Here is a 12,473-nt window from a genome sequence, read left to right on the forward strand (position 1 = left end):
AAGATTTTGTCACCAGTCAGCAAGATGATGTTTGCCCACAGTAGTGAAGTGAATTGCTTTCCTCTCAATGAATGAGCTGGTTCGGCTTTTTGGCAGTCACTGCCATCTTACTATTATATATAAACTGTGTTTGGCCTGGAAATAAATGTTGGCTTAAGCCAGCTCTAATTCATGCATAGAGTGCGGTCATTCATGTATTCACTTCCCAGCCGACCCACTTGTCCTCTTGTCCTGTCTCCCGCCTTACTATATTTGTTGCAGCAGCAGCAGCTACAGGCCCAGCACCTCTCCCACGCAGCCCATGGACCCCCTGTGCAGCTGCCCCCTCACCCTTCAGGTCTGCAGCCACCCGGTATCCCCTCTGTGACTGGTGCTGGCTCTGGACTGCTTGCGCTCGGTGCACTTGGCAGCCAGGCTCACCTGCCTGTAAAGGATGAGAAGAACCATCACGACCTGGAGCACAGAGGTGAGGAGCACAGCCTCTCTGTCTCTCTCTCTCTCTCTCTCTCTCTCTCTGTTTCTCTGGTTCTCTCTCTGTCTGTCTCACTGTCTCTCTCTCTCTCTCTCTCTCTCTAAACAAACAGGTTTCAAGTATAAATTGGTTTAGTAGATTAAATGGGGTGGGTAGGTTGGTATACAGGTTGCAGTGCAGTTCGTTGAACACACTGTAATTTGCATTAGGAACCCAGAACTAGAGACTAAAATTTAAAGACCAATTTGTCCCTGTCCTATTGAATATCAACAAACATTTACTAATCAGTAATAAAAGGATTTAAATATAACCAATCTGTTATGAATTATATTAGACAAGTATTAAAATTAAATATGCAGTTAATCACGTCACAAATGTGATTAATCTTTGATCTGAATAATGTATTACTTTCATCTGATGAAAGCACAGAGCTGTTGTGACACCCATACTAATTTGCTTTTTCTCTCCCCTGGCCCCTCATCTTTTCATTCGTCTCTGGCTATTCCTCTGAAAGAACGAGAGTCGAGCACGGTACGTTTACTCACCGCTCTTTCCTTGTACCCCATGTGTGTCAAGTCTTTGGTGATTACGTTTACCTTACTGAGACTCAAGCTCCATAGAAATCCATGTTCTCCATGTAAGAACACACATTTTGTGTATACGAGTGCTCTTGCATGAAGGTATTCACTGACTGAAATCAAATATGGAAGTCTAGCCAAATAAAGTCCAAAGCCATCTAATCCTTAAGGAAAATGACTCCAGTCAGACAGAGGGGATTAGTAGGCAGCTAACTTCTTTAATTTCATCGCAACTTTGGCTGTCCTTCTATTCTTTCCTCACCTACTGGTAGATTTACTCATTCACTGCCAGCCTTCCCATTTAACATGGGTATTTGACTTCTAAAGCAGTCAATGGCATTGAATGTGTTAACTGTTGGATGCCCCTACCTGACTCCCTTCCAACTACTTTTGTGCTGACAGTTTTTGGTCTCTTAAACAATTTTCACCAGTCATCCCACTTAACCCTCCCTGTCTCTTGCCATTTTATCACTCCGCCTCTCATGTTAAAGTCCCTTTTTATTGGACAGCCTCATAGCGCTCAGATAACTGGAGCGTAATGCTCTGTTAGATGGGCCATATTAAGTTCCCATTGACTGGCCTTGCTGAATGGGTCCACTCATTTCTGAAGGGAACCCAAACTATGCTTCCATCTTGTGTAGTGACAAGCGCACACCAGTGCGGGTTTACCTGATCTGGCCACACCTCTTTCAAGTGTGCACCCACTCAAGCTTTCAAGGCGTCCTATTCTGCTGTCTCAGGTAATCCAACACCAGACTCGGTGGAAAATAAAGTGTTATTGTGTCGAAGCAGCTCTTTAAAGGTTACCGCCTTGTATACAAAGACAGGCGGTATTCCATCAATCAGTCTCTCTCCCCGTGGCTCAAAACGACAGTTGCTCCACAAATTGACGCAAGATGCACAAAAGTGGAAATTCCACAATCGTGCTTAGTTGGATTAAAGAAGTCAGACTCTTTGTGTGCTGGCCAGTGCAAAAGCATTTTCCGTAGGGGTTGTGACGTTATTGACCACGTGTCTTTAACGGCCAGGAGAAGCAGTCTTTTTTTCTCTTTATTTCTGTTTGGCCATGCCTCCCCACAACACCGAAGCCCAGACTACAAAAGTTACTGAGAGTGTCATTTCATGAGGGCATTCCCACTAGTGGGGAGAAGCTCATTGCCACACAGCGATGCTCTCATTGTTTGCCAAGTTATTTTCTTTTTGCGCTTTTGCCTTTCCACATTAATAAAATGGCTGCTTTTTAGCCCTTCTTTTCCCCATGGGTTGATTTTTGATGAACCTAACTGTCATTGTCTCTGACCTGGCAGAGTGCACATATTCAGAATTTGCTGCAGTTATTTACTTTGGGTGATGGATGAGAGGCTGGTCCTTCTACTTTTTGTTTGCATGTACATGCATGGTGCTAACCTCCAGTGTATAATGAAGTGTCTTGGCTCATAGCCTTGTTTGAATTAAAACGCTTAATTGCTTGAGGCAAGTTTCTGAACATTTTACTTTAAGTATCTGTAAGGGAATTGGTTATGGATGTGTGTTTGAACACAAACATGTCCTCGACTGTCCTTGGTCTGTCCTTGCTTCCGGTGGTAGTTTTAAAAAAAAATTTTAAGTTTAATTTTTTTATTTTATTTTTTTAATATCTTTTCAAGAATGATGATGGTTATTTCCAGCTGCCACCCCTCTGGCATTTCTTTCTCCCCTTTTATCACAAATCAGTCCAGAGCCACGATGCACTTGGTTTTAGCCAACATTGCCACAGCTTTGAAGAATACAAACCGGAGTCATGTCTGCACTTAAGTAAAGTGTTGGCTTGAAGTTGGCAAAGCAGTGCTTTCTTGGTCCCTTACATCTGGCACATTCCTTGACTAACGAGTCAATTCATGTTTACTTGGCATCAGTGCCAAGATAGAGGAAGATGACAGACTACAGGATGAATTAGCTTCCTCCAGTTTTTTTTCTAATATTTCTTTCATGTAAATAATTAAAGGTTTAAGATCTTTTGGAGCATCGATTTTACACGGACACATCTGTATTGTTTGTTGGCAGAATAATTCTGTGTCGCCGTCAGACAGCCTGCGGGCAGCAAGTGAAAAGCACCGCGGCTCATCCGATTATGGGCTTGACCCTAAGAAACGCAAAGTGGACGACAAGGACAGCATGAACAGATATGTAAGTGTATTTGATTTAATCATATAAATTGGAAAAAGTACTGAAAATCACTAATGGACAAAAGTAAGAGCACATCCGGTGGATGGAAACCTCCCAAAAATGTTTATTCAAAATTGAAAGCATTCAGTTGAACAAATGTCTCAGTAAAATGATTCTTTAGAGGAAACAGCAGGGAGTTCCCCAACCCCTGATTGAAGTGTACAGTATTTCTTTTTTTTCCATCTAATTTCCCAATTCATTGCCAGAATAATATAGCCCTAGGACAGTCTGCAGCATCTCATCACACTCATTGTTTGCTTATTCAGTTTTTTTTGTTGCAGATACTGCATGAGAAATCTAGTTTCTGAAAAAGTAATTAGATGTGAATTTTCACACTGTTTAGATGAAACAGACAAACTAAATAACAGGGCGGAGTCTGCTGATCACTCAAAATTGAACAAAAACAAACTTTTTGGCTCAGGTTAACATTAATTATCATTATTTTTAGACATCATATACTTACTGTATTCATGCCTTTGTTTCAGGATAGTGATGGAGACAAGAGCGATGACTTAGTGGTGGATGTTTCAAATGAGGTAAGACTGCATTGGGACAATGCTGCTCAGCCACATTCCACAGTGTGAACGTTGCTAAACACAGCGTTCCGTGGGGGAATCAATCCCTTCCACACTGTTGCCAAAAAGTCTGTGTGTGTATTTCTTGTCATTCTTTTGGCGTTCATGCATAAAATAAGACAAAGATAATAGGAGCGACAGGTGAATGAGGAGTGTTTGTGTATGAGAGCGTTTGAGCACACATGAGTATATATTATCTGTGTTTGCACATGAGGCCCCAGTTTGTTTGACCTACGTGTACATGCCAGTCTTTTTCCTCCAGTCTGTTTGCTCAGTCTCTCTCCCTGTCTGCCTCGTTTAACTGCAGGATCCAGCCACCCCTCGCGTGAGCCCTGCTCACTCTCCTCCAGAAAACGGCTTGGACAAATCACGGGTTCTGAAGAAAGATGCCGCACCCAATAGCCCTGCCTCAGTGGCGTCCTCAGGAAGCACACCATCCTCCAAAGCAAAGGACCACACCCATATGGCAGTGAGTGACAAAAAAAATAAAATGGGATGAAATAAAAAGGTGCTCTGGAGGAGGTAAAAGGTTTTAACTGACAGACTAAAGGATATTTGTCCAGTGAAGAGGGTAATTTTGAAAGTCTACTACCAAGGAGGCTTAGCAGCTACCTACTATGAGGGGCGTGAAGGGGCAGTGGGTCGATGCACACTGCAGAACTCAAACCCTGTGGCTTACTCTTCTCAATCGCCTTTATAGCTTAGCCAATAAATGGTCATTTCTTCCACACTGAAGGTCTAAATAACTGAGAGACGCTCCATTTACTTTATTTTTTTTTTTCCCTCATCTTGTTTCCCTCCATCATCTCCCTCTCATCTGTTGTAACCTGGACTGGTTTGACATAAACCATTCCACTAAAGAATTACAGTCCACAGCACTATACTAGACACCCCGCCTCCCTCCATTCCTCATTAATGTGTTTCACCAGGCTGAAAAAAAGCTACCTCTTTTCCTTTGCTTGGGGGAGGAAGAAAGAGCTTCATGATGAAAAAGTGTTTGGACCGTCATCTAGATTGTCTAGCTATGTTTAACGAGCTTGACCTGTGAGCAAAGGTTTATGCCTCAACCTCTACGCCAACTACTCAAACCATGACTGTAATGAAGTGCCAGTGTGGGATTGGATTACCCTGAGCTATCCACTCATGTTGCCACTCTGGATTTCCTCGCAAGTGGTACTATTTTCAACTGCCTCTTTTTTTAACTGGCAGGTGATACTTTGGGACACTGAACATTTTCCAGACTTTTTTTCCCCCCAATGTGTCTGAGGATGATTTGACTGGCCTAACAAAACAAGTGTGCAAAACAAGTAAAATGTGTTTGTTGTTTTAGAATGACAAGTCATCTACACCAAGCCTGAAGTCCAACACACCCACTCCAAGAAACGAGGCACCCACACCAGGAACAAGCACCACTCCTGGGCTGAGGCCTCTGACTATGGGCAAACCGACTGGCATGGAGGCATTAAGTACGAAGCACACTTATACCCCCGAATTGTAAACTTATTCTGGATTCCAGAATTGAATGAATTAAGCTACAACTATGTGCAATACAACATTCTGGCATGACTTTCTTTTTCTTACCAACAGTGAGTCTGTAGTCTTGCTTGTTCCTCTGAGTTGTGAATAACCTGATACAGTATTAGCCCATTGAATGTCACGTTCAGCTTCTCTTTTTTTTTTTTTATACATTTTATTTTATTATTTTTTGTTGTTGTTTTTTTTTTCTCTCTCTCCCAGAGTATTAGGAAGTTTACTGTTTAGTACATAACTGAAGTGCACCAAAGAATAAAAAAAAGTGTATCCACTGATTGTGCAAAATTCAAAGTCAGGGAATTAAATATTTAAAAGGTTCTTTAACCCAGGTGTAGTATGTATTTTTTTAATTTACATTGACAGCTTGAGTTATTGCAACTTTTCCCGTTCCACGCAAAGTTGGGAATTCAAGACAATTCACAAACCTGCACTTTGTCATGAATAATTATTTTTTTTGTTAATCCCCTCAATTGATCTCTTTTCTCCTCTGTAGCTGGCCCTGCCCTTCGCACCCCCCTGTCTATTGCGGGTTCCTACGCCACCCCCTTTGCTATGATGGGTCATCATGAGATGAATGGATCCCTGACCAGCCCGGGTGTCTATCCTGGTCTGATTTCACCTCAGATGAGTGCAGCGGCTGCTGCTGCTGCTGCTTATGGACGCTCGCCAATTGTAAATATTTTAGCTTGAATATTGAATTTGTAAAAGGTTAGCAATTTTGCACACACCTTTCCCACATTTTGTATACTTCAGCCTCATCAGTTTGACCCGCGCATTGACCAGCGTTGGCATGAATTAACCATCTTAGCTGTAAGTTGTACAATGTGTTTGCAACATGACTTTGAGAAACTGAACTATTCATCCTGTATTTCCATAACTCTGTGAATATCTCTGCTCCCCTGGCTACAGCTTTGTGTATATAATGAAAAAGAACAAAGACTGCCAAGATGCCATTACTTTGATGTTCATTCGTTAGCATTTTAAAGGCTTAAAAAAGGCGCTTCCCTAAAATGAATCTCATGTTTGAAAATCTCCCAGCTTTTCATTAGTATTATCAAGTGGGATGTAGTGTTATCTTGTGTAAAGCTTCTCTGTTCGCAATCAAGTAGAAACTATGGCTTTCAAGGGATTTGTCTGGAAACAACCGTAAAGGGCTTTCCCGAGGTGTCAGTAGATGAAACAAGGCACAATTTCCCATTTGAATATTTTAATAGCCCAATTTATATCAGCAGGTTATCATTTGTTGTAATGCTTTAGTCTTAACTTGTTTATGCAGGCGGGGTTCGACCCTCATCCCCACATGAGAGCTCCTGGCCTGCCAACCAGCCTCCCTTCCATTTCAGGTGGAAAACCGTAAGTATTTGAGGTTATTAATGTGGCTTTCAGCTTATAACTCTGACCGAGACAAACATGTTGATATGACAAACACTTTTGGTTTTAAATATCAGTTAATATAGATTAAATTTGCAGCAAATTTGAAACGTCAAAACAAAAAAATTACATATTGTCAATATGATGCATTGTCAGTAGAGCTCACTCTCCCACTTGAACTATAAAACATATTGTAAAGATTAGTTTTGCAATATCGTAGCTTATTAGCTTGTTGAAAATTACATTCTTTATAATTGACTGGCATCACAAGGGGAAATTATAAAAGGATAATTATAAATTCTTACTGGCATTGGTATATTTTTTTTGCAGACTATTCTGTGTCAAAATGACAAAGCCTTTCTGACAAGAGACATACACTGCTCAAGTTGATGTCCTCTCCCCTCCTGGCTCCTTTGTAGGGCGTATTCTTTTCATGTGAGTGCGGACGGTCAGATGCAGCCTGTGCCCTTCCCTCCAGACGCACTGATAGGCCCGGGCATCCCACGACACGCTCGTCAGATCAACACACTGAGCCACGGGGAAGTTGTGTGTGCTGTCACCATCAGCAATCCCACTCGTCACGTCTACACAGGCGGCAAGGGCTGTGTGAAGATATGGGACATCAGCCAACCAGGGAGCAAGAGCCCTGTGTCCCAACTTGACTGTCTGGTAATTGGTTCTCATTGTTTCAGAATGCCTTTTTTAATGTTTTTTTTTTTTTTTTTTTTAATACAAGCTAACCAGTTGTGTTACATAATATACTCACTGTATGACACCTCATTGCTTGAGCGTGATTCCCATCCCAGTGTAGCTTGATCCCACGTCCCCAAATGTGAGTAATTTGGCAGTGTCTGGCTGAGCTGCGCTATGCTGAAATAATCCTTCACTCCAGGGAAAAAAAAAATCTTGCTTAGTAAAGATATTCTGATCGGCTGACCTTGTCTGCCATTACCAAGCTCATTGCTTCTTCCCAAATGCCTTCCCTTTCTCATTTTCATACTGTGGCTTCATTCTGTTCATATGGCCGCAAACATCCTCGCGGTGCATTGGGAGTGCAATTGGCTCTTATAAAGCCGTCAGGGTGCTGTTTTAATTCGACTAACACCGTCCTGACTCTTGCCCTGACTCCCTCCCTCTATTTCTTGTTAAAGCTGACACCTTCATCTTGACTTTGTCATGAGCGATGAGAGGTTTTCAGAAAACTGCACAAGTCAAAAGCTAGTCTAGTCTTAATTTTTTGTAGTGTGGGGAAAAAAGGTATCAAGATGTTTTCCATTTATTGGACAATGCTCACCTCTTGTTTCTGCTCCAGAACAGGGACAATTACATCCGCTCCTGTAAGCTGTTGCCTGACGGCCGCACCCTGATCGTGGGTGGCGAGGCCAGCACACTGACCATCTGGGACCTGGCATCACAGACACCACGCATTAAAGCAGAGCTTACCTCCTCTGCCCCGGCCTGCTACGCACTGGCCATAAGTCCTGATGCCAAGGTCTGCTTTTCCTGCTGCTCGGATGGTAACATTGCTGTGTGGGACCTCCATAATCAGACCCTTGTTCGGTAAGTACTCCAACATGTCATTCATTCATTCATCTTCCGTACCGCTTATCCTCACTAGGGTCGCGGGCGTGCGAGAGCCTATCCCAGCTGACTCTGGGCGAGAAGCGGGGTACATCCTGAACTGGTCACCAGCTAATCGAGGGGCACATATAAACAAACAACCATTTCCACTCGCATTCACACCTACCTATGGGCAATTTACAGTCTTCAATTAACTTACCATGCATGTTTTTGGGATGTGGGAGGAAACTGGAGCACCCGGAGAAAACCCATGCAGGTACGGGAGAACATGCAAACTCCACACAGGCGAGGCCGGATTTGAACCCGGGTCCTCAGAACTGCTAAGTAGACATGCTAACCAGTCGCTCACCGTACCGGCCTCCAACATGTCAATATACATAAATGTCTGGCTCCAAGCAGAGTCATAGTCTATGGTGCTGATTTACCCCTCTCCTTCCGCCATGTTCCAGGCAGTTCCAAGGCCACACAGATGGAGCCAGCTGTATCGACATCTCTCATGATGGGACCAAGCTCTGGACCGGCGGGTTGGACAACACTGTCCGTTCCTGGGACCTGAGAGAAGGGCGACAGCTCCAGCAACATGACTTTACCTCACAGGTAGAGAGACATATCTGAACAGACGCATTCTTTGTTTGGATTCAAAGCCAACATTTAACATTTTGATTTAAAAGTAGGTTTGATAGTCAGCTCTTTCCTTTCAGATCTTCTCTCTAGGCTACTGCCCCACTGGAGAATGGCTGGCTGTGGGCATGGAGAGCAGCAATGTGGAGGTGTTGCACCACACTAAGCCTGACAAATACCAGCTACATCTGCATGAAAGCTGCGTCCTCTCACTCAAGTTCGCCTACTGTGGTATGAAATTTGTTCAATGCATTTTTACACACTAAAGATGTATTCTTTGGGGCAGCTGTGCGAGGATGTGTTAGAGCTAACATTGTCAGTTGGTTTGTGTGTCCAATATTGTATAAGGCTATATACTGTACTGTACATCTATACAGACCTCAGTATTACAACCTTGATGTTTGTTATTAGGATGGTTACGATGTTTTCACGGCAAAATGCAATTTTGAGTATTTTTATAATCAGCACATTATTAGCCAAATATCTGCAACCTGAGGGCAAGGAAGTACCTTCTATAGCAGAGTGAATCTCAGTTTAACACCGACATCGTGAAGAAGAAAGTCTGGAAACATTTCTGCACACAGAACTACTCCAATTAGGTTGTCAGCATGTGTGATCGCTGCTAGCTCACGTCCCACTCTAGAGGATCGTGAGAATTAAATAAACAGTTTTTTCTTTTTTACAAACATGCCCATTTAGATACAATTGCTACTTCTCTGTTCAGATCCCTCCTAGCCTGTGGGAGTGTTGCTTTCAATTTTAAGCTGCAGACAAATGGGTTTTTACCATCATTTAACATTTCCCCCCAAAACACAAGTGTTTTTTTTCTGCTCTAAGCCCCCCTAAAGCACAGTGTCGTTTTTCAGCCACTACAGAGCTAGTTTATTCAAATGAGGCTACTTCCGGACTCTTGCTGCCATTAATTACGCCATTAGCCAACTCGTCATTTGGGTAATTATTCAGATTTAAATAATTATCTGAGTGGAAATAATGCAGGACCCCATTATGAGATTTTTCTAATCGTTTATGTTGTACTATTTTCTCCAATTAGCTTTTATGGCCATTGATGGATAAAGTCATTACGAATTTGCCTGCTGGGTGCAGTTATGTTCGGCATCAATGTTGCCATTTTAGAAGATGCTCTAACCAGAGAGTCTAGATTCAAGATTATTTTCTGAAGATGCCTATTCTGTGTTTTCAGGTAAATGGTTTGTAAGCACGGGGAAGGACAATCTGCTGAACGCATGGAGGACTCCCTATGGTGCCAGCATATTCCAGGTATTAACATCAGACAATGCACACCGACAAGCAGAACAGGTTGCACAACTTAGATTTCTTTATTCATTCAAAGAAAACCAGAAGCGTGTACCACTGCTGCAATGGCAAGTTTCTTCCTTCTTCCCCCTTTTCACTGCACATAAGTAGGCCTGTCACGATAATTTCTATATTGACTTATCAGTCGATAAATAAAATGCTCACGAAAGTTTTTTCCCGGACTTGATTAATTGTAATTGTTGTGGTGAGCCGGAGCGTGGGTCACACAGGCAGCCGACAGAGTTGGACGGATGTGTCATTAGCCGCTAGTGGGCTCATGGAAGGGCAGCGGACCGGTACACTCTTGCCGGTGTTGGCTCCGTCCAATACTCCACACCCTTGCTCCACGTGCAGCATGTAGATTGACACGAGAGAGACACTTAAGGGAACGTTAACTGTGTATGTTCACTAGAGCTAACGAGCTACCCCGCTAGCTAACAAGCTAAACAGCTCGTTCCACCGAGGCGACGTCGTTTAAAACGTCAGCACTTCATTCCGAGTTATTGTGTGTGTGCGTGTGTTAGGGTTGCCACCTGTTTGTTTCGCCCTTGGACTGGACCTTTGGTGCAGGTGTGAATCCACACAAGCAAATCCTTGTGCATACCAAACAACCGCTCCAGGATCTCGTTTTTTCCTCTTTTTGGTCTCATATTCCAACATAATACATCGGCGCGATCCATGTTTTTCTCACCATGGTAACAATTGGAGCAGAACATTAAACTTTCGTTGAACAAGGTGCTCTTTGTTGTTATTGAGGCTGCCTGTATTAACTGGAGGCTTGACGCAGGAACAACAAACGCTGCATGTCAGGTTACTCCTTCCTTTATTTTTGCAGCTTTAATAAGAGCACAATTTTGTGCTTTTAGAACAAAAATGTAGCACAGGTTTCTGGGTCTGCGTGCGAGGTGGTGGTGGTTGGCTGGGTGGGTGGCCGGTTTTGGGGCGCCTTGGTGGGGCCGGTGGACTGCCCTGGGTCCCTCGGTATGGGTGGTGTCCCATCCACAGCCCCCTGGGCCCTACCCCACTTCTTGGGTGGGCTGGGGTCCTCAGCCTCCGCGGTGCAGGCACAGCAATTACAGGACACTTCTGACGGTTATTGTGCATGTGAGACGGTGTCAATTCACTTGCATGTGTCTGTAGATAGACATCCCTGGGACTTATTTGCTTGGTGTGGAGTCACTCACTCACTCATTGCTATAAACAACTCTTGTCCTGGGTATACCCTCACTTGCACTCTGTTTCTATAGATGTTTAGAATTTACACAGTCACTCCCACCACACTTCAGCTGTACAGCCGGGTCCACTACCACTGTCCTGTTAGGACAGGCCTCCTTCAGGCACATATTTTATTCTTAGTTGTTGGCTGCTGTAAACTTTCCATTGCTATGGCCTTGATTTTCTCTATCTATGCACCCTAAGCTTGCTAATGCTAGAAAAAAACTGTTAAGACCGTTGAGTCGCACATGGGTAAAGTGCTGCAACATTGTGAGGCTGTGTCACACCCCTGCGAGGGTGTAGACCAAGGCAGGATAAAAGAGAGGAATAAACTAGGGGAAGACAGACTCTCTCAAGCCGCCGTGCAGAGTAGATCTCTCAGCGCTGTTTTATCAACTCTTCTGGCATTAAACATCATGAACTGAGAAAATATGGTATTTTGGTAGTCAATGTTAACGTTACTATAGCACACACTAAAGAAAAAGTTGCGGAAGTTCGGACGGAACTTAACAGTCCTGCATGCTTCTCCTGTCCTTCCTTCACAGGGTGTACTGCCCCATGTAACACTCATCTATGTGATTGTACAAGGCATACAGTACACTGACTTACTTTCCTGATTTTTCTTACAGCTAATGTGCTGTCTTTTGTCATCTTCTCTTCCTGTATTATTTAGTTATCCCCCCACCACCACCACCACAGTGGCAGTTTAAAAACTTCACTGTTGCACAGTAAAACTGTTCCGGCATAAAAGGGATACGGATTGTCCATTCTGCTTGAGCGAACAGGACAAAAAAAACGAGTTTATTAAGCATAATCTCAGTGTCACACGTTATTCAGCCAGTACTTGACTACAGTGAACGTCATCGAAAATTTGATTGACAGGTGACGGGTTCGTCTTCAACGGACCAACTACAATCTTGTAGGTCAAGGGCGGGCCTTATTTTTCATGGTTTTAGAGGCACAAAAATGTTATTGTTCATCGTGATAGTTTTTGGGAAAACATATTTT

At 43.3% G+C, this 12,473-nt stretch overlaps 1 protein-coding gene across 10 annotated transcripts in view; it reads left to right on the top strand.

The window, feature by feature from the left end:
* The window catches only part of tle3b (TLE family member 3, transcriptional corepressor b), a 29,428-nt gene that overhangs the window by 15,233 nt on the left and 1,722 nt on the right, over positions 1-12,473 (top strand). For 4 of the 10 annotated variants that reach the window (XM_061760291.1, XM_061760309.1, XM_061760345.1 and 1 more), the window contains 14 exons: positions 262-466; positions 987-1,003; positions 3,094-3,216; positions 3,741-3,791; positions 4,138-4,299; positions 5,161-5,296; positions 5,857-6,035; positions 6,117-6,173; positions 6,640-6,716; positions 7,154-7,403; positions 8,047-8,294; positions 8,765-8,912; positions 9,017-9,167; positions 10,138-10,214. In XM_061760291.1, coding sequence (XP_061616275.1) covers positions 262-466; positions 987-1,003; positions 3,094-3,216; positions 3,741-3,791; positions 4,138-4,299; positions 5,161-5,296; positions 5,857-6,035; positions 6,117-6,173; positions 6,640-6,716; positions 7,154-7,403; positions 8,047-8,294; positions 8,765-8,912; positions 9,017-9,167; positions 10,138-10,214 — 1,881 coding nt within the window. The remainder of the gene's footprint in view (positions 1-261; positions 467-986; positions 1,004-3,093; positions 3,217-3,740; positions 3,792-4,137; positions 4,300-5,160; positions 5,297-5,856; positions 6,036-6,116; positions 6,174-6,639; positions 6,717-7,153; positions 7,404-8,046; positions 8,295-8,764; positions 8,913-9,016; positions 9,168-10,137; positions 10,215-12,473) is intronic. The other 6 variants (XM_061760299.1, XM_061760318.1, XM_061760327.1 and 3 more) reach the window with 3 other exon arrangements.

The sequence above is a fragment of the Phyllopteryx taeniolatus genome, chromosome 2, assembly GCF_024500385.1.
Source record: "Phyllopteryx taeniolatus isolate TA_2022b chromosome 2, UOR_Ptae_1.2, whole genome shotgun sequence".
NCBI lineage: Eukaryota > Metazoa > Chordata > Actinopteri > Syngnathiformes > Syngnathidae > Phyllopteryx > Phyllopteryx taeniolatus.